This window comes from Metarhizium brunneum, chromosome 1, assembly GCF_013426205.1.
Source record: "Metarhizium brunneum chromosome 1, complete sequence".
Classification (NCBI taxonomy): Eukaryota; Fungi; Ascomycota; class Sordariomycetes; order Hypocreales; family Clavicipitaceae; genus Metarhizium; species Metarhizium brunneum.
In genome coordinates, this window is record NC_089422.1 from 3,485,136 (window position 1) to 3,504,564 (window position 19,429).

The 19,429-nt window shown below is 54.1% G+C and overlaps 6 protein-coding genes across 6 annotated transcripts; 5 read left to right on the forward strand and 1 right to left on the reverse strand.

The window, feature by feature from the left end:
• Window positions 1–659: 659 nt before the first annotated feature.
• sed2_0 (Tripeptidyl-peptidase sed2) lies at window positions 660–2,402 on the forward strand (the record flags this gene model as incomplete). The annotated part of the gene is made up of 1 exon (XM_014693971.1): window positions 660–2,402. One exon carries the CDS (start codon window positions 660–662, stop codon window positions 2,400–2,402), a length of 1,743 nt encoding a protein of 580 aa, XP_014549457.1.
• A 346-nt stretch (window positions 2,403–2,748) lies between these two features.
• On the reverse strand, window positions 2,749–4,592 carry CTA1 (Peroxisomal catalase; the record flags this gene model as incomplete). Its single annotated transcript, XM_014693970.1, has 7 exons — window positions 2,749–3,227; window positions 3,283–3,367; window positions 3,424–3,843; window positions 3,909–4,001; window positions 4,063–4,300; window positions 4,379–4,508; window positions 4,562–4,592. 7 exons carry the CDS (start codon window positions 4,590–4,592, stop codon window positions 2,749–2,751), a joined length of 1,476 nt encoding a protein of 491 aa, XP_014549456.1.
• A 1,001-nt stretch (window positions 4,593–5,593) lies between these two features.
• pdh3 (Pyranose dehydrogenase 3) lies at window positions 5,594–7,503 on the forward strand (the record flags this gene model as incomplete). Its single annotated transcript, XM_014693969.1, has 3 exons — window positions 5,594–7,130; window positions 7,191–7,354; window positions 7,423–7,503. 3 exons carry the CDS (start codon window positions 5,594–5,596, stop codon window positions 7,501–7,503), a joined length of 1,782 nt encoding a protein of 593 aa, XP_014549455.1.
• Window positions 7,504–8,778: 1,275 nt separating this feature from the next.
• On the forward strand, window positions 8,779–13,956 carry egt-2 (Hercynylcysteine sulfoxide lyase; the record flags this gene model as incomplete). The annotated part of the gene is made up of 4 exons (XM_014693968.1): window positions 8,779–8,904; window positions 8,976–11,600; window positions 12,361–12,580; window positions 12,710–13,956. The coding sequence occupies 4 exons, from the start codon at window positions 8,779–8,781 to the stop codon at window positions 13,954–13,956; spliced, it is 4,218 nt and encodes a 1,405-aa protein (XP_014549454.1).
• A 2,455-nt stretch (window positions 13,957–16,411) lies between these two features.
• On the forward strand, window positions 16,412–18,142 carry PEP3 (Aspartic protease PEP3; the record flags this gene model as incomplete). The annotated part of the gene is made up of 2 exons (XM_014693967.1): window positions 16,412–17,939; window positions 18,015–18,142. 2 exons carry the CDS (start codon window positions 16,412–16,414, stop codon window positions 18,140–18,142), a joined length of 1,656 nt encoding a protein of 551 aa, XP_014549453.1.
• Window positions 18,143–18,952: 810 nt separating this feature from the next.
• Window positions 18,953–19,324, forward strand: G6M90_00g010670 (uncharacterized protein; the record flags this gene model as incomplete). Its single annotated transcript, XM_014693966.1, has 1 exon — window positions 18,953–19,324. The coding sequence occupies one exon, from the start codon at window positions 18,953–18,955 to the stop codon at window positions 19,322–19,324; it is 372 nt and encodes a 123-aa protein (XP_014549452.1).
• Window positions 19,325–19,429: the final 105 nt, after the last annotated feature.

A 19,429-nucleotide genomic window follows, 5' to 3' on the forward strand; every position in this document is an offset into this window, starting at 1 on the left:
AACAGCCGCTCCTTTAATTATTGATATTAGTACTACTAGTACTAGCACTTGAGGGCCTAGGCGATCGTTGGCGGATCTGGCGTCGGGAAAACTGGCGCGTCGCGAGTTGAAGCCGTCAACAACGTCATGGTCCCGGACCAACGGTGAATGGCTCGAGAAACACGGCACCTTGACCGTTCCTTCACCCCATTGTCTGTTGCGGCACCCGTGTCGATCTGATGCAAACTTTTGCCTAGTTACACGGCTCACTGTTCAACTGGCCTGACATTCCAGTAGTTCAGGGCGAAAAGGGGCTCGATGGCCTTGACAAACCCGCGCACGGCCATTCTGGTCCACGTATGTCTTGGAAAAATGCAAGACATTGCATTCACATCAGGGGCAACGGCCTGCCCATTGGCTCCTTCCAAATTCAAGGAATACTAGTACATGTGTTTGCCAGAAGTAGTCTGGTATGTATTGTTATTGTCTCCCGCGCTCAGGTTTCACGAGCTTCCATGGAGATTGCAGGCTGCAGTGACCGGTCCGTGGTGGCATCATATATTTGCCTACCGACTTCAATGTTCCTACCATTACGCTTACACTGGCATCCCGCGGTATAATATAACATCGCGCCTGATCTACATCACACACCAGACATCATCAGCAACCGTCACCTCACCATGGCGCTGACTCTGTTGATGACGGCGTGCGCCTTTGCCCGTCTCGGTGCCGGTGCCATATGTCTCGAAAAGGCCACGACGATTCCCGACGGATGGCAGATGCTTGACGAGATACCCGATCCCTCGACGCCAATGCGGTTCTCAATTGCGCTGAGGCAGCCCGAGATGCACGGGCTGGCATCCAAGATCCTCGCCAACGGCTTGCTGGGCATGGGCGACACGCGGTCTCTCAGAACGCCTGCACAAGACGATGTAGACCATGTCATGGAGTGGCTATCGAGCAATGGCGTCTCCGAGGCCAAGGTTGACACGGACTGGATCCGCGTTGCGACGACTGTTGGCGAAGCAAATAAGCTGCTTGATATGCAGCTTCGCCGGTACTCGTACGACGGCAAGAAGCCCATTCTTCGCGCCCCCGAGTACAACATCCCCGACTCCCTTGACACAGCCATAGATTTCATTCATCCCATTGCCAACTTTATGACGCCCGAGCACGAGGTATCCGTTGCACCGCCGCTGGCCGAGGACGCGGGCCTGCACCGCCGTGATGTCGCCTGCTCGCCCGCCACGACTCCCGACTGCATCAACAAGCTGTACGGAATCAACTACACGACCCCCGACGGCAAGTCGTGCATTCGATTCGGCATCGCCGGTTTCTTGGAGCAATGGGCCAACTACGACGACACGAGGCGGAGCTTTGAACACTCGCGGCCCGACCTCGTCAAGGCCGGCTACAACTTCACCGTGGAGCTCATCAACGGCGGCGAGAACCAACAGGACCTGGGCACCGCCGGATCCGAGGCCAACCTGGACATCCAGTTCGGCATGGCCGTTGGCTACCCCACAAACGTTGTCTACTATTCCACCGGCGGCCGCGGTGCCAAGATTGGCGACAACGGCGAGCCTCTTACCGGCGAGCTGGACGACAACGAACCCTACCTCGACTTCTTCCACCACCTCTCCTCTAAGAAGAACGAGGAGCTCCCCCACGTGCTATCCATCTCGTACGCAGACGACGAGCTCTCCGTGCCCAAGGCCTACGCCATCCGCGTCTGCAACGAGATTGGCATGCTTACCAGCCGCGGCGTGTCCGTCCTCAGCGGCTCCGGCGACGGCGGCGCCAAGGGCGGCCGAAATGCGACCTGCCGCAGCAACGACGGGAGCAACAAGGACATGACCATCTCGACCTTCCCGGCCTCGTGCCCCTGGGTCACGTCTGTCGGCGCCGTTAATAACGGCCAGGAGCCGCCAAACGGATCCGTCTTCAGCTCCGGCGGCTTCTCAGCCTACTTTGAGCGCCCGGATTGGCAGGACGCCGCTGTGAGCGAGTACGTCGACGCACTTGACGGTCACCTGGAGGGCTACTATAACTCGAGCATGCGTGCCGTGCCGGACATTTCCGCCATCGGCACCCGGTTCCAGACCGTCATCAACGGGTCCCCCTTTATGCTTGATGGGACCAGCGCGAGTACCCCCGTCCTCGCTGGCATGATTGCCCTGGTGAATGACGCGCGCGTTCGTCAGGGGAAGCCCGTCTTGGGCTGGTTGAACGAGAGGCTGTACTCGGACGAGGTTCGTGAGGTCCTGCAGGACATCACGGCCGGACAGAGCTTCTCGTGCAAGTTCTCTGGGGGAAAGGAGCCCGGTGGCTGGCCTGCCACCGAGGGGTATGATGCGATTACGGGCCTTGGCGTGCCCAACGACTTTAATAAGTTTATGGACGTGTTGGTGAATATGGACTAGCCGAGTTTAACGGGATGGGCCCCTAATTTTTGTCATTGTCTGAGAAATAGAGTGCCACGGGCTGAAGCCCGGGGTTTGCTGGTTAGGGCATGGCATGGAGATGCCTACTGGCGTTTAGAGTTGATATAATACATGATATAATACACTGAATCATGGTAGACGAAATCTATGCCGTGACGGTGTTTGTACGTTTTCCGAATGTTGGCTACATTTAGTTGAAACACGAATCTCTCCCCTCCATTCGGCATCTACATCCATGTTCCCCCTATGCTAGAATCTTATGAAGCGGGATAGTCTATTAGCGCTATATACAGTGCCGCTTGGGCTTATTCTTGGCCAATAAATACTACAGATGCGAGGCCTCCTTGTCCTCGGCAGACAGCAGCTGCCCAATCTGCGCATCGACCCGACTAAACAGCGACCGCACTGCTTCTCGAAGAGGAGGAGGAACACCCTCCAACGTCTCGCTGACGGCGGATATCCAGCGCGCCTTCTCCGCCTCGTCAAAGACCTTCTGCCACAGGACTCTGGGCTGCTCAAAGTCCTCCTCTGTCACGGCGAGCTCGTTCAGTCCCAGGGTGGCAGCCGGGTGAACTCGCTCGAGGTGTCTGATCTGCGTGGTGGCAGAGCGCGAGGCCACGCCCGGGCCGAGAGTGCCGCGGACATAATTCGCATCCCCTCCGTAGTTTGAGCTCGTGGTTACTCCGTCCCGCTCGTATGGCGCGTAGACGGGGGCAGTCGGTCGATTCGGGGGTAGTTGTGCGTAGTTGACGCCGAGGCGGTACCGCTGGGCGTCGGGGTAGGCAAACATGCGAGCCTGCAGCACTGCGATTCGAAAGTCATGAGCGACTTGTGTTTGTTTTGGGAGGCGCTTGCTTACTTGGGTCTGGGGATGCGGCGATGCCAGGGACGAGGTTGGACGGCGAGAAGGCGGCTTGCTCGATCTCGGCGAAGAAGTTCCTTGGCTGTGGCAGTGTTAGTCAAGCTCGTCAACTATCGTCTTGGGTTGTCGGGGTCGCACGTTTTGGGTGAGCGTCATCTGGCCGACTTCGATCAGGGGGAATTCCTTGTGCGGCCAGACTTTGGTGATGTCGAACACTATGCGGCCGTGCTTTTCGGCGTCACGGGGCTCCATGAGTTGAATGTACAGCTTCCAGACGGGGAAGTTGCCGCGGGCAATGGCGTCCCAGAGATCCTTTGTGTGAAAGTCGGGATCGACGCCGGCCATGCTCTCTGCTTCTTGGTCGGACAGGTGGCCGATGCCTTGGGCCGGGCGGAAATGGAACTTGCAATATTTGAAGTTGCCCTCGTTGTCGACGAGCTTGAATGTATGGACGCCGAAGCCGTTTACTCGCCGGATCGAGTCGGGTATTCCGCGAGTGCTGAAGAGATGCATCAGGGTATGGGCGCTCTCTGGCTGATTGACGTGAAAGTCCCAAAACTACATGCAGCATCAGCTTGACGTACACAAGGCAGGAGAGCACATGGCTTCATGTTGGTACTTACCATGGTCCAGTCTGGTCTGTTCGTCGCAGGATGTTTCTTGTGGCTTCTATTGAGTGAGGGAAATCGTACGGGGTCGCGGACGAAGAACACGGGCTGCCGATGGATTAATCACAGACGGAACCCGGCGTAGACGGGGGGAAAGGAGGGTGCGTACAATGTCATTGCCAACAATGTCAAAGTTGCCTTGTTCCGTGAAGAACTTGACAGCAAAGCCTCGAACATCACGAACCGTATCGGCGCTTCCCTTTTCACCGCCCACTGTGCTCAGGCGGAAGAGAACTTGGGTCTTCTTGCCGGGACTGCTGAGAAACTTGGCCGTGGTCAAGGAGGAAATGTCCTTGTTGGTTACTTCAAACTCTCCCCATGCGCCGGTTGCCTTGGCATGAACCACTCTACGACAAGTTAGCCAGTGTCGACTGTCAAGACAATATCGGCAGGTTGTGTTATTAGTTTCCAAGAGATGTACGAACCGCTCTGGGATTCTTTCTCGGTTAAAGTGCGCCAACGTTTCGAGGAGAAGCGTGTCACCCAAGGTCGTCAGGCTTCCACCACCAAATAGAGGTAATGTTGTGCTGACCGAAGGGTCCGAAAGGGGTTGTCCTTGACGAATTTGTGAGAAATGTTCAATCCGCGAGTATACAGTGAAGGCGTACCTTCGGCGAGTGTAAACACCGGCTTAGACATGATTGCGAATATTGGTTTGTAGCTTGTGAGCTGCAGCAGGTTAGCCTGAAGTGTGAGGAAATCCAGGAGAACAGATGATTGATGCCAGGTTCTTGACCAATATTCGAAGCTTCAGTCCATGTTATACGGATTATAGGCAAGTCTTATACTACTCCTATCGCCATGGCCAAGATCCACCTTTCATATGCATTGCGCTTCTTTCTTTTTTTGTTTTTATGAAAAATATTTTATTTGTTTTCACACTTCTTCATCGGCCTCTTAGAAATTATTCGGCCCCACAGATCAGTTGAGATTTGGACTTGAAATGCCGAAACCATCCCGGGACAAGTGTGAAGCCTCGTAATGGCACCGTTGTAGGAAATCTCATCGCGTCCATGTTGTTTTCAAGATGCCGAGTCCTGGCCGTCCATGATGAATTGGCCAATAGGAGCCTTCCCGATCCTTCCGCCATTGCTGGATCAAGACGCCGAGAGTAGTCCGCGCTCCCATTCCCACCAATCATTGAAGAGGACGGATTCCACTTTTCAAGCCCGAGACGCCGAAGGGCAAGTCTACGTTTGATGAGGAACCACAATGCAGGCTGGGTGTTTTGACACGACGGTGGGACACTGGGGCAAATGCTTCTCCTGTCAACTCCGAATGCCTTCATTGGAGCCTTGCGGGTAGATCCTGTTTACTATTACTGGATTTGGCTCTTGATGCAGGCCAACAAGCACCGAGGCGGCCAACAACGGAATCGCTATGACAGCATCATGCCCACTTCAACATGGAGAGGCCCGGATGGCCCGACCCTGTCGCCAGACTTCGGTATCCTTTGGAAAGTCTTTATATCAAATCATTATTAGGGGAAAAGAAGTATAAATATATCATCATGGGGTGCTGTTTTCGTTTAAAATGCCCAGCAATTACATCCTCGCACTTCATCATCGGCCCAACAACTTGGACATCAGTCAGCATAACCACCCTTATTTCATATTCACATCGATTTGAAACGAAAGACCATGGCAACAGTTTCCAATGGCAACGAATACGATTTCATCGTCGTCGGCGGCGGCACTGCTGGTAATGCGGTAGCCGGCCGTCTCGCCGAAAACCCAAAGGTCCGCGTCCTCGTTGTAGAAGCCGGCGCTCCCAACCCCGATCAACTTGAAGCCATCACCACTCCCTCACAGGCCTTTGGACTCCGAGGGAGCAAACACGACTGGGCTTACAAGTCAACCATGATCAAACGCGATGATTATGAGCGAATCGAAAAGCCCAACACCCGTGGCAAGGTGCTTGGTGGAAGCTCCTGCGCTAACTATTTCACTTGGATCCCCGGGTCTCGCGCAACGTTTGACGACTGGCAGGAGTTTGGTGGCCAGGGGTGGAACTGGGACAACTGCGTAGATTACCTGCGCAAGTGTGCCACGTACCACGATGACGAGAAGCTGTATCCGGCTGAACTAAAGAAGATTGGCACCGGCGGCCCCATTAATATTGCCCATGCCGATCTGGTCCCGGAGATGCAGCCTTTCCGCGATGCCCTCACCACAGCCTGGGTCTCCAAGGGGGAGCGCCTTACCGAAGACATTTATGAGGGTGAGATGCGGGGCCTTACTCACTGCTGTGACACCATTTACGACGGCCAGCGCCAAGGAAGTTTCTTGTATCTCAAAAACAAGCCCAACGTCACCATTGTCTATGGGGTTCGCTCCAAGGAGCTCATCGTCGACCCGTCAACAAACACCTGTGTCGGAGTGACCATCGTCAGCGAAGCCGCAGCCACTGAGATAAGTGTCTACGCCAGCCGGGAAGTCATTCTATCCCAGGGAGTGTTTGAAACCCCAAAGCTTCTTATGCTTAGTGGAGTTGGTCCATCGGCCGAGCTGTCTCGCCATGGCATCACTACCAAGGTCAACTCCCCTCATGTCGGCCAGCACCTTCTCGACCACCCTATTGTTCCGTTTGTCCTTAAGATCAAAGATGGCTATGGGCTCGATGATTATATTCTCCGAAAGGGACCTCTTAATGACCAGGCCGTGGCTTCTTATAAGCGTGACAAGACCGGCCCTATCGGCTCTGGGCTGCTGGAACTCGTTGGCTTCCCTCGTATTGATGAGCGGCTAAACAAGCACGAAAGCTACCGCGAGGCAAAGGCTGCCAACGGAGGCCTCGACCCCTTTGGGCCTGCTGGGCAGCCTCACTTCGAGCTCGACTTTGTTGGCATGTTTAGCACTGCCTTTCAGTGGCATTACCCCGTCCCAGAGGAGGGCAGCTACATGACTGTCATTGTTGACCTTTTGCGCCCGCTTTCCGAGGGTGAGGTCACCTTGAACAGCCCGAGCGCCCTTGTCCAGCCGAACATCAATCTCAACTTCTTCGCTAATGACCTGGATATCCTGGCTATGCGCGAGGGCGTGCGCTGGACTTATGATCTCTTGACCACGGGAGAAGGGTTCAAGGACATTGTTGTCTCAGAGTATCCATGGAAGATGCCTCTTCATTCTGATGAGGAGATGAAGAGAGCCGTCTTGGACAGGAGTCAGACTGGGTTCCGTAAGTGTGCTTCTAGTGAATTTATCGATGTACCAACTGCTAACAAGGTCTCTTGTATAGATCCCTGCGGAACTGCCCGTCTGTCAAAGAGCATCCACCAGGGTGTAGTCGACCCCGAGCTCCGCGTACATGGCGTCAAGAACCTGCGCATCGCTGATGCCTCCGTGATTCCCGTTATTCCTGATTGCCGCATCCAGAATTCGGTCTACATGATCGGCGAGAGAGTATGTTCACACCGTCCAATTCCCCAGATACACTACGAGATAGTCGCTGAGGCTAATGCACATTGCAGGCTGCCGATATGATCAAGGCCGCACACAAAGATTTGTATGAGGCACAGAACATCCCCTACTTTGTCCAAAGCAGACTGTAGGGATAGATTTTGCCCTTTGACATTAGAAAACTAGACCAAATTAGAGAGCTTATTTTTTGTTAAATTTATTAGTGGAATTACAGAATCTGCACAGAACTACTTACCGTTAAGCCATAAACAGCGTTATCGTGCTTTAGTCCATTTTGTAGAAGCAGGCCACCGTTTGTGCTTATAATGCACCATCAAAAACTTGAACTGAGAGATCTATGCCTTGGTTTCTTCCCCATTTGCTTTTTTGAGGCATGTTAAATATCGCATAATCGGGCCGAGGTAACAGGCATTAAACCCGGATCTGTCTGCTGGTAGTAACCTCTTTACGCGGGTTTAGTGCTTCTAGAGTGAGCTTTCGCGAAGCGTTGGGTTGTCCCAAAACAGCACCAAGTAGCTATAATCACCGACAGGTAAAATTTCGAACTCGGTTCTGTCGGCGCAACGGACGATTGCCGCCAGTGAGCCTGCTGTGATTGTTCTATCGTGGAAGGGAGCCGTACAAAGTTGCAGCTACCTTCCTCCATTAATGCCACAGGGCGGTGTGTTGTTTGTCCATCTCACAGTAGCCTAGCGTTCGGGAAGACCCGCTAAAAGACCAAGCCTCAACGAATCAATGGACTGGGTAGGAGTGGGACAGGGACGGGCGGATAAAGAAGGTTGGTACTCCATACATGGACTGATTAACAGGGAAGGGAAGGAACCACCGCGCCATGGACGTCAATAACAGCCCATCATGGAAGCGCGTCAACTTTGATTTGGCTTCAATCAACGCATTTGCGATGCTCTGCCGGAGCACTTGCATTTTGGTGGCTTATTCATTTTGTCTGATTGAACATCTTATATCTGTTTAGATTTCTTCTTCTTTTTGGATACCTATGTTCATCGTGGCTTAGACAGCTGCCCATCTACCGCGTCTCCGATAGACTTGGTATACAGCTTGAACACCTGGCGCGCTTGATTCACTTCACTTCACTTCTTAACCACTGCAGATTCAGGTCCAAATCTCTCCACACCTCTCAGTTGCTACCTCCAATTACCGGATTCGATTTTCCCCCCAACAACGCGTCTATCGTCCCCCCAAATCGCACGATGCCAGCCCGAGCCAGTGTTCCTAACGAGGTATCTTGCGCTCCGGTTTAGGTTGGCGCATTATACGCAGAAATTCTGCCCAGGCAAGAGGCGACCTAGAATCGCGCTCCAGTCTCTCTAAGAAGCTATCTGGTCGCACGTTTGTCGTGCTTCAAGGAGAACACACTGGGGAGAAGTGCTTCAACTTCGTAAAAAATGCCAACGCAGCACGTGAAACCGGGAACTGAGGAGCACCTAGGAGATGTTGCGAATGCTTTGTTGAAAGCGCGGAAAGTGGTAGTTGTGACTGGTGCTGGTATCAGTACCAACTCTGGTATTCCTGTACGGAAACTTCCTCTACCGTCTCGACCGCGTTTCTGAACTTTTCGGGCTGTTGTAGCTAACTGGCACAGGACTTTCGATCAGAGAATGGGTTATACTCTCTGATCCAGGCACAATTTGATGCTGCTTCTCGGCAGGCACGACAAGACGAGCATGATGACCATGATGAACACGAGGAAGCCGCAGATAATGCACGTCCCACGAAAAGAAGGAAAACATCGATGGATGCCATAAACGAGCCTGACTGGATAACTGTCAAAGTTGGCCCAGATGACTGTCAAGACGCGCTTCAGGATGGACCATCTTTGCCTCAACATACAGATCGTCCGGAACTGTTGGAGGACAGTGCTGTCACTGCTGCTACAGCTGCCACACAAATTGTGGTTGGGACAAAGTTCAGAACACCGCAATCAAAGACGGAAACTCGCTCTTCGCCAGATTTGAATAGTTCGCCTCCATCATCTCCCTCAGCTGAATTCATGATTTCGCCATCCACGGTTCGATCACATACTCATAGGCGTTTGACAGATGCAGCCCTTCCCTTGAGCTCATCGCCGCTTTCGTCGCCTCCCCCTGTTCTCTTTGACCCATTTGACACAGTTTCGCCGTCAGAGGCGAGCTCCGGGCGACGGAGTAGTACATCGCTCTCTGAGGTTGATGAAACAGACTCTCCACCAAATTCACTTCCTTCATCCCAGAATTCCGCTGGGAGCAGAAGCGCACTACCTAATATGAAGGGCAAGGATCTTTTTGACGCCAATATCTGGTCGGACCCGATAAGAACTTCTGTCTTCTATACATTTGCAACATCTTTACGGCAAAAGATCAGACACGCCGAACCAACAACATCGCATCGATTTATCAGCCACTTGCGTGATCGGGGAAAGTTGGTGAGGTGCTACACCCAAAATATCGATCAAATAGAGGAGAAAGTCGGACTATCGACACGATTACAAGATGGCCCAGGCAGTCGTGGGCGATTTTCGCGACGATCAACGGCAAACATGACGCAACTAAATAAAATGGTCGAAGAGGCCAAGTCAGCATCCTCAGATAAACTGGCATCTGAGACTTCAAGCCTGTCAGATGCTCCTGCAGATTCAAGCGAGCAGTCACAACCCTCGTCATCAGATGAGAACAACATCCCTGCTACCGATAGGGAACCACGATCAGATAACCAGGCCAATGCAATTCCGAAAGTTCGAAGGGAGTTGCCTCGCTCCGGAGTTGAATGTGTATTTCTGCACGGATCCCTGGACCTCCTTAGATGTTTTCTTTGTGGCAAAGTCTGCTCTTGGGACCATGACAATCGCGAGTCTGAAACACTTTCAGGCCAGCAACCAGAGTGCCCTCACTGCGTTGGAGCCACGGCGGCGCGACAGGAGAGGGGCAAGCGTGCCTTGGGCGTTGGCAAACTACGTCCTGATATTGTGCTCTATGGCGAAGAACATCCTAGCTCACACCTAATTAGCCCAATCATCACCCATGACTTGAGCTTGTATCCAGACATGCTGCTCATTTTAGGCACAAGCCTTAGAGTCCATGGCCTGAAGGTCATGGTAAGGGAGTTTGCCAAAGCAGTTCACTGCAAAGGCGGCAAAGTTGTCTTTGTAAACTTTACTAAGCCTCCTGATAGCATCTGGGGAGATATTATCGACTACTGGGTACAGTGGGATTGTGATGCCTGGGTCACTGATTTGCAGGCCAGGATACCGAAACTTTGGCAAGAGCTAGAACCTGCAAGACCCAGAAGGAAGCGAGAATCCAGCGGAACATCTGAGGACAGCGCAAAGGAAGAGAAAAAGAAGCCACCGCCCGCCAACCCGGTGGCTTTACGCGACACCAAAGTCACCGGCGCGTACTGGACATTCAAAGTCCTTAGTGAGCTGCACCGAATAACGGGCAACTTGCAGCCGGAGAATGTGCCAGCCCGTCGAGCCTCTCTACCCGCAGGTATCACAGCAGCGGGTATTGTAGCTGAAGTATTTCCCCATGCTCCGACAAACAAGGTGCAGAAAGAAACCAAGGCTAGGCAGAAAGGGTCGCGAAAGTCGGCTCCAGGGGCACTGGAGAAGGGTCAGAGACGATCATCGACACTCAACCCCAACCACGGTAGATCACGCAAGAAGGCGCAGGCAATGGTGTCAAGCCAGGTGCCTGACCATGTGCCCGAACCCACGACGTCTCCGGCACTCACTTCTGTCGAGCCATGCAGTACTAATTCTATATTGAGTTCAGTTAAGGAAAATGCTAGAGTCAGGAAGAGAAAGAAGGTGGATGGGGAAGAAATTCCCGCGCCCAAGGTTGGCAGAAGGCGAGGTGGGAGTTCAAGGCATAAGGCCAAGAAAGATGACCTGAAGCTGCCTCCTTTACAGCCACTGGGAACGAATCGGCCAGCTTTGCTCTACGGCAAACCACAACCATTGGAACCAAAGAGCCCGCCGTCCGGACCCTTGACGTCGCTGTCGCCAAATTTGCGAAGTGCCAAGACATTCCAAAGACACAACGCCTTCTTCCTGGACGAGTTACTCGTGGGATTGCACAGTGCACCACATGGTCATCCATTTCAAAACTACAGCGAAAATGTGCCTCCAACTCAGGCGGGAACAAAAGAAGAAGCGAATGCAGCTTTCGCATTGGCTGGTTTACGGACCAGCCCAGTTATGGCGAGAACGATGCCACGAAAACAAATAGAAGTGAGTTTAGACGGTCGGTTAGAGAATTGGGGGGCTACTTGGAGCTGCAATCCATGATGGGTACAGTAGGAGTGATGAAGGATTGTTCATGGCGACATATCCTCCTCCAGCTATGCACGATTAGGAGACAGATGTTGACAGAGTTGGATTGGCGGCTTTTTTTGTACATGTCTGGCTTGCTGTTAGCCGATTGGCGTTGGGAGGGAGGCATAGAAGCCTATTCAAAGGTGCATTTTTGCTGTTGGATATGAGGGGTCCAGCATTAGATTTTGGTATTTCCCAATGAAGAAGCAAATGAATTGATGGCACAAGACAATCGGTACAAGAGCCAGTCGGGGCTTGATAGGTCGGAGTACGGCGAGGGCCCTACTCTTTTGTCCATAACAAGTCGGCCGTCTGACCCGGTAACGGCTTCCTCACAAGTTGATTGCGTTGTCTATATGATATATGATAGCTGGCGGCTACCTTCGGCACGGGAGGAGCCCTCAATACTAAGCGCCAAAACAAGGAAAACGGACCGGGGGAAAGCAGTGCTCCTGGACGAAAAGGGCGCAGTTGACACGCATAAAAACTTGGAGGCGCAACAGATGCGGGGTTTGCACTGGGGTAATATCAATACCAGACGTGTATGCGGATGCGCGGCTAGCTTCAGATGGTTCTTGGATAGCAACGAGTTTCGCCGCCCAAGGTGGAGATGAGCGTCAACTGAGTCACTCTCTTGCGCCGACCGGCCTTGCTTTGCTGCGGTTGACGTGTCTAGGTCACCGCTCCTATATATCGTCGTGTGCTCGCCGCCCTTATTTTCAACGCTTTGCATACCTGTGATTACAAGCGCTTGTTTCGCAGCCAGACTACTGTCGTCATGGGCCATCAAGATGTTCTCGCTTTGAGAGCCAAGTCAGCCGAGAGCCCGAGGCCGTTTGGATCAGAGTGGAAGAGGGAGTTCCCCTTTGACCCAGAGTGGCACAACTTGAACCACGGTATGTGATTGGTACTTGACCTGACATTTCATATCTGGACCTCGTGTGCTCCAGCTACTGGCACGAACCCCCTTCCCCTGCTCGACTGCGACCAAGACTTGACATGTTACTCATCCGACTGCCATGTAGGATCGTTTGGCACATATCCTAAACATATCCGCGATAGACTTCGTGCGTACCAGGACCAGGCAGAGGCTCGTCCGGACCCATTCATCTTCTACGAGCAGCCCAAACGCATCGATGCTGCGCGTGAAGAGCTTGCCAGACTAGTCCATGCCCCCCTCGACACGGTTGTTTTCGTGGGCAATGCCACAGACGGCGTAAACACCGTCCTTCGTAACTTGGCCTGGGCCGAGGACGGAAAGGACGTCATCCTCAGCTTTTCTACCATCTACGAAGCATGTGGCAAGGCGGCTGACTACCTGGCCGAGTATTTTGAGGGAAAGCTTGAGCATCGGGGTATTGCCATTACATATCCGCTCGAGGACGAAGAGATTATCCGCGCTTTCCGAACCACAGTCAAGGAGATTCAAGACGAGGGCAAACGCGCCAAGGTCTGCATCTTTGACGTGGTCTCGTCCCGGCCCGGTGTTGCCTTCCCTTGGATGGACATGGTCAAGGCGTGCAAGGAGCTCGGCATCATCAGCCTCGTTGACGGAGCCCAGGGCATCGGCATGGTGCATCTGGACCTCACGGCCGCCGACCCCGACTTCTTTGTGTCCAACTGCCACAAGTGGCTGCACGTCCCTCGAGGCTGCGCCGTCTTCTACGCGCCCATCAGGAACCAGCATCTCCTGCGGACGACGCTCGCCACCAGCCACGGCTTCATCCCGAAGCTGGTGCAGCGCACCACACCCATGCCGCCGAGCGCAAAAAGCGCCTACGTCAACAACTTTGAGTTTGTGGGCACCAAGGACAACGGGCCGTACATGTGTGTCAAGGACGCCATCGAATGGCGCCGAGATGTCTGCGGCGGCGAGGACAAGATCGTCTCGTACCTGTGGGACTTGAACAAGAAGGGCATCAAGCTCGTGGCCGACGCGCTGGGCACCACGTACCTCGACAACAGCAAGGGCACCATGACAAACTGCGCCATGGGCAATGTCTCGTTGCCGGTATGGGTGGGCGAGAGAGGCGAGGGGGCCAAGGAGACGGATATCGTGGTGCCCGAGGAGGACAGGGACACGGTGTTCCAGTGGATCACAGAGACGCTGGTGAGGGACTACAGGACGTTTATGTTGCGGTTTATCATGGGAAATCGGTACTGGATCCGCATTAGTGCGCAGATCTACTTGGATCTAGCGGATTATGAGTTTGCCGCCAAGGCTCTGGGGGACATTTGCGAGAGGATCGGCAAGAGGGAGTACCTGAAGTGAGGTGTGCCATGTCCATGAGCGGTTCAGCAGATCTTTGTTGTAGTATTGGATTGACGATGGAGATGAATAGACTTGTGGTTACTGGCCATTTTAACGACACACGTCTGCGCCAAACACTTGTTGCACTTGGAAGAGAACGAATTGCTAGAATTTAGGGTTTGCGTCTAGCTGTCTTGCACCAGATACATCTGCAGAATCGTGCCGTGGTCGTTTATAGAACGGTATCATGATGTCCCTAGAGCAGTGGGAAACACTTGGTGATGATGACAGGGCTGACGCGCAATGAAGACGAGAAAGAACAGGCAGGGAAGTGCCAAATGTAGATGGGCCAAGACTACCGTCGTTTTTAATGTTGACTACAGATGCCCAGCATAAGAGTCGAGCACTTGGTTGCGGAAAAATAACTTGATCAACTAATTTCCTCAACTTGTGTCTTCTTGCCTCCTTGTGCCTCATGTAGAGCTGTTTCTGTGACGATGCATGAAGTGCTTGCACTGCTAGGAGTGACGTCCACTTTTTGTAGTGTCCATGTCTACTTAAGTAAGTGGTAGGTGGCAAACCGGACCATTTATCAGTCAATTTCCTCCAGACTCGACAATCACTGGCCTCTACTTGATATATATACTCGGTACCTAGGTATATATATAGTATAAATGTCAGCAAGTAGTGAGGCACGAGTTTCAGCCACGTTTGGATCAGCGGCACCTGCAGGGTTTCAGCAGCGCAGATGCACCGGAAATGCGGCCTCGACAAAACGTGACGGCCACAAACGTGCGGCATTGACCAGACCATTGAATGTCAAGTCCACAAGCCGCGCGCCAGCCACCCGCGCGGCCGGGCCAGCGATGGCCCTTCCCCCCCTGTGCATATCGACGGCATGTTGTGTGTAGTTTGTATCGATCGATATTTGTGAAACGAAGCTGGTGCCAGCAGTCAAAGGATGGCGCGCATGGGTGCGGAGTTCGGGCGACAGCCTCTTTCGGGCTTGCAAACAAAGCGGCATTTCGGCTGCCGGGAAGCATTGACTAGAGTAGAGCAGTGTAAGGGCTGGGGTGGTTTTGCCCCTCGGAACACTCCTGGTCTTGCCAGGCACCTCACGACCGTCTCACATGGCCAGATGAGCGCCGTGTTTGCCGACTCCTATGCGTACAAGTAGTTGAGCAACAAGTTGCAATGTACCAAGTGCTTGGTCAGTTTCGAGTTTGCAAACCCGGTCGGGAGTTGGGACTCGGTAGTGACTGGCCGTTCTAGCTTCGAGAACAGGCCTTTTCTCATGGCGCGAATGAACAATAGTAATTCATGGCGAAAATAGTCAGTGCAGCTGTCAACTTGGTCAGAGAGCAGGGTTGAAAGGTTCAATGTTCAATGTTGTGGCGTGCCAAGTGGAGGCGCTGCTGGGGGCATTTGGAAATCATCAACTGGCTGGTGCTCCTACGGCGGGTCCATCTCGCCAGTGATTTGTCCGGTAGTACAAGGCCGCCGGGGTCAATGGGCCTGGCTCGCTTCAATGCCAACATTGAATTCAATGAATGTTCCGCGCCCCCTATCGTCCCGTTCCAGATGCCCCCATGCACTGCCCACATGCACACGCAGCCTGTACCCCGTCCAACGGCAAGATCCAGTGGTTCAAATGTTGGCATGGACGCCCCTGTCGGCAGCAGGCGTTGGGGCCGCCCGATCCGCGGCAACCATTGACCCCGACAATCTTCAACCTGGGGCTCGTCTTGGCCAACCAACCCTCTGCCACGCCACCATCTCCACCCGGCATGGGGGACGCCCGTGTTTGGGGCTATGAGGGTTGTGTTTGACAACATCGTGGTAGCCGCGCCTTCTACCACCTCATCAGGCATATCGGGTTTGAAGCTGGCGTACGCCAGAGAGGTCTCTGCCGCCGCGAGCTGACGAACCCTCATGCCCCTGGCTCAACTTGCATTCTGAAGCTTACATGGAAACAGGAAACAGGAAAGAAAAAAGAAGCAGCCATGGCCAGACCAAAACGGCCTCCTGAGGATCGGCGCAGCCACGAAACCGACTTGGCCGCGACCATGAAAACGCAGCGACGAGCATAAAGACGGGCTTGGGGTCGCGATCTTCGGTTTCTTGTTTTATCTCGTCTTCTTTGTCGGGCACCTGTTCTTGTGTTCTTTGCCTTGTTTGACCCATTGCTTCTTTCTCTTCTTTCTCTTCTTTTTGTCCGGACGTGACGCCAAACAGTCATTGACACTCTATCGGCGAGGCAAAGGTTGACAGGGTCAATACTTGCTCAATTTTCAAACCACAGGCCACCTGGTGTGAGCCTTCATCTACACACATTCTTAATTCTCGTTAATTATTATTATTATCATCATCGTTATTCGTCTCATTGGCCTCGCCTCCCCCCTCCCCTTCCTCCCTCTCTCCCTTTTCTTTGGACATAACAACTTTGGTGTTACCCTTCGTTGTATATTTGCCCAAGATGCATGCCCAGTCTCTCGTCGTGTACATCTGTGCGCTCTTCGCCTTTGTCAGCGTCTCGGCGGCCGATATCCAGAAGCGCTCCTTTAGCGTCAGCAGAGTAGCGAACCCAAACTTCACTGGGCGAAATGGGCCCCGCGCGCTCGCCAAGGTGTACAGGAAGTTCCTGGTGCCGCTACCCAAAGGTCTTGAGGAGACCATGCACGCGCAGGACAAGAGGCAGGTTGCTGCTGCCCAGGCCAGGAAGAGAAGCCCCGAGGCGTTTCGGCCCATGAGGCTGAGGCAGCCGGGACGAAGAGGACTGCTGGACGACTTGCTGCAGGGCCTGGGCCTCGAGGACGGGAATCAGAATGGCAATAAAGGTGAACAGAATGGGAACCAGGGCGAGAATGGAAATAAGAACGGCAACAAGAACGGGAACCAGGAAGGGAACCAGAACGGCAACAAGAACGGAAACCAGAACGGGAACCAGGAAGGGAACCAGAACGGAAACCAGAACGGAAACCAAGAAGGGAACCAGAACGGAAACCAGAACGGAAACCAGGAAGGCAACCAGAACGGAAACCAGAACGGAAACCAGAACGGAAACCAGAACGAGAATGGAAACAACAACGGCAACAAAAACGGCACAACCGGCGCTCCTCCCCAGGGCACGGCGCCCGGGACAAACCAGACAGGAACGGTAGAGGCAAAGCCGGAGGCCAACGACGCCGAGTTCATCTCGCCCGTCAAGATTGGCGGCCAGACGGTCAACCTCGACTTTGACACGGGCTCCTCGGACCTGTGGGTGTTCAACACGCAGCTCGGGACGGGGTCTGGCGCCGGCCACCGCGTCTTCGACCCGCAACGGAGCCAGACGTTCCGGCTCATGCCGGGAGCGTCCTTCAACATCTCGTACGGCGACGGCTCCGGGGCCGTGGGCAACGTGGGCACAGACGTGGTCGACGTCGGCGGCGCCTCGTTCCCCAACCAGACGGTCCAGCTGGCCACGGCGGTCTCCCAGTCGTTCGTCCAGGACCAGAGCAACGACGGCCTCATGGGGCTCGCCTTTTCCAAGATCAACACGGTCAAGCCGGTCAAGCAGGCGACCTTCTTCGACAACGTCAAGGACTCGCTCGCCGCGCCCGTCTTCACGGCGGACCTGCGCAAGGCCGCCAGCGGCTCCTACACGTTTGGCACCATCGACGAGTCCAAGTTCAAGGGCCCGATGGCGTGGATCCCCGTCAACACCACCCAGGGCTTCTGGCAGTTCACCAGCGAGAGGTTCGCCGTCAACGGCGGACAGCCCAAGACCTCGACGCCCGGTGGCCAGGCCATTGCCGACACGGGCACCTCGCTCATGATCGCCGACTCCGTCATGGTCCAGGCCTACTACGACCAGGTCCAGGGTGCGCGGGTCAATGCCCAGGATGGCAGCGTCGTTTTCCCCTGCAACGCAAAGTTGCCTGACCTCGACGTCGACATTGGCGGCGTGTACATGGCCAGGGTTGCCGGGTCGGACATGGTCTTTGCGGACCTTGGCAACGGCGGTAAGTTGACTGTTTTTCGGTAGTACCTTGTTGAAACGTGGAGGCCGTTTGCTAACGATTGGGGCGGTTGTCTAGAGTGCTTTGGTGGCTTGCAAGTCAGCCCGATTCGCAACCTTGCCATCTATGGCGACATCTTTTTCAAGTCGCAGTTTGTCGCGTTCAACGCGGGCAACACCAGCTTGGGCATGGCTCCTCACGCGTAGATGTATATATTTATATATGTGTGTGTGTGCTTGTGTGTGTAATACAAGGATAGAGCTGGGCCTATATTTCCGCCAACTTGGCCGTGAAATAGAGAGGAAGAAGAGGAAGAACATAAAGGCTACGGGGTCGGATCAAGGACTGACAAGGACATCCAAATGTCATTTGCCAGAAACACCATGGGCTGAGAGACCGGCGCTTCGCAAGCCACCGAAATACAGCAAGTCACATAGTTCTAGAACATGTTTTTTTTTCACAATGCCATCCGTTTCTTGAGTGACACGAGCAATCACCAGGCACCTGCAGAAAAGGAACAAATGGTTGGCCCGTCGTGGGCTGGCACGACGTCGACAGTTCCATGCCAATTCATTGCATCGGGACTTTGGTGCCATTGGCCTGCTCGCCACGGGCCGACTAACGCTTGACGCTACTTGACCTGTACCAGGCCGCAAAATACGTCTGCCTAATCAACCAAGCCAATGTCATGGCTTCGCGCCCCGAGGAACGTCTGGACTAGCGACACCTGGATGCTCACTTGACGAGGTGGCGTCCTCCCGTGAGGCGGGACAGGATCTCCGCCTCAGCACCGCTCAGCTGATGGCATCGCGTAGGTTTTGTATAAGATGCCCTCTCTTGTCCTCGGAAAACAACTGCGCCCGCTAGAAAACCAAGTCACTCTAAATTGCAGCATGGTTGTACAAGTTTTCACATAGCTTCGCGGCCCCGATATTCCTTCCAGTCACTCCAAGTCCTCCGCGTCGGAGCCAATTCCCATTGATCAGATTTAAACATCCACCACCATCAGCACCAGCATGGGCTCTTCACAGTCGGCCGCCACCAGTTCCGACGCTGGCCAAGAGGCCAAAAAGTCGACGTCCCTCTACCGCAAGTACCAGGACAAAAAGGGCGCCCGGCCCATCAGCGACGACGACATCCTCAAGTACACGGGCAAGACGCGGGACGAGCTCAAGAGCTGGGCCGACGGCCAGCCCGGCGTGGGCAAGAACCAGCTCGCCGGCAAGCTGGCGGTTGGCAGTGCAAGCGGGCTCGGCGGCGTGGCCACGGGCGCAGGATACGGGGGCTGGGGTCCCAGTGCTGAGCCGCAGGGCGCGAATCGCGGCATGAAGTTTCCGCCGGAGCATCGCGAGTCCCAGCCCAAGGTTGTGGACGACGACGACGACTAAGTAGGTGGGATGAATGTGTGTGTGCAGTGTGCACTGTGGATGCCTGCATGGACAGATGGGGGCAAGGAGCAGGACGGGTCGAGTAGGTTAGCACAGGTTTGGACT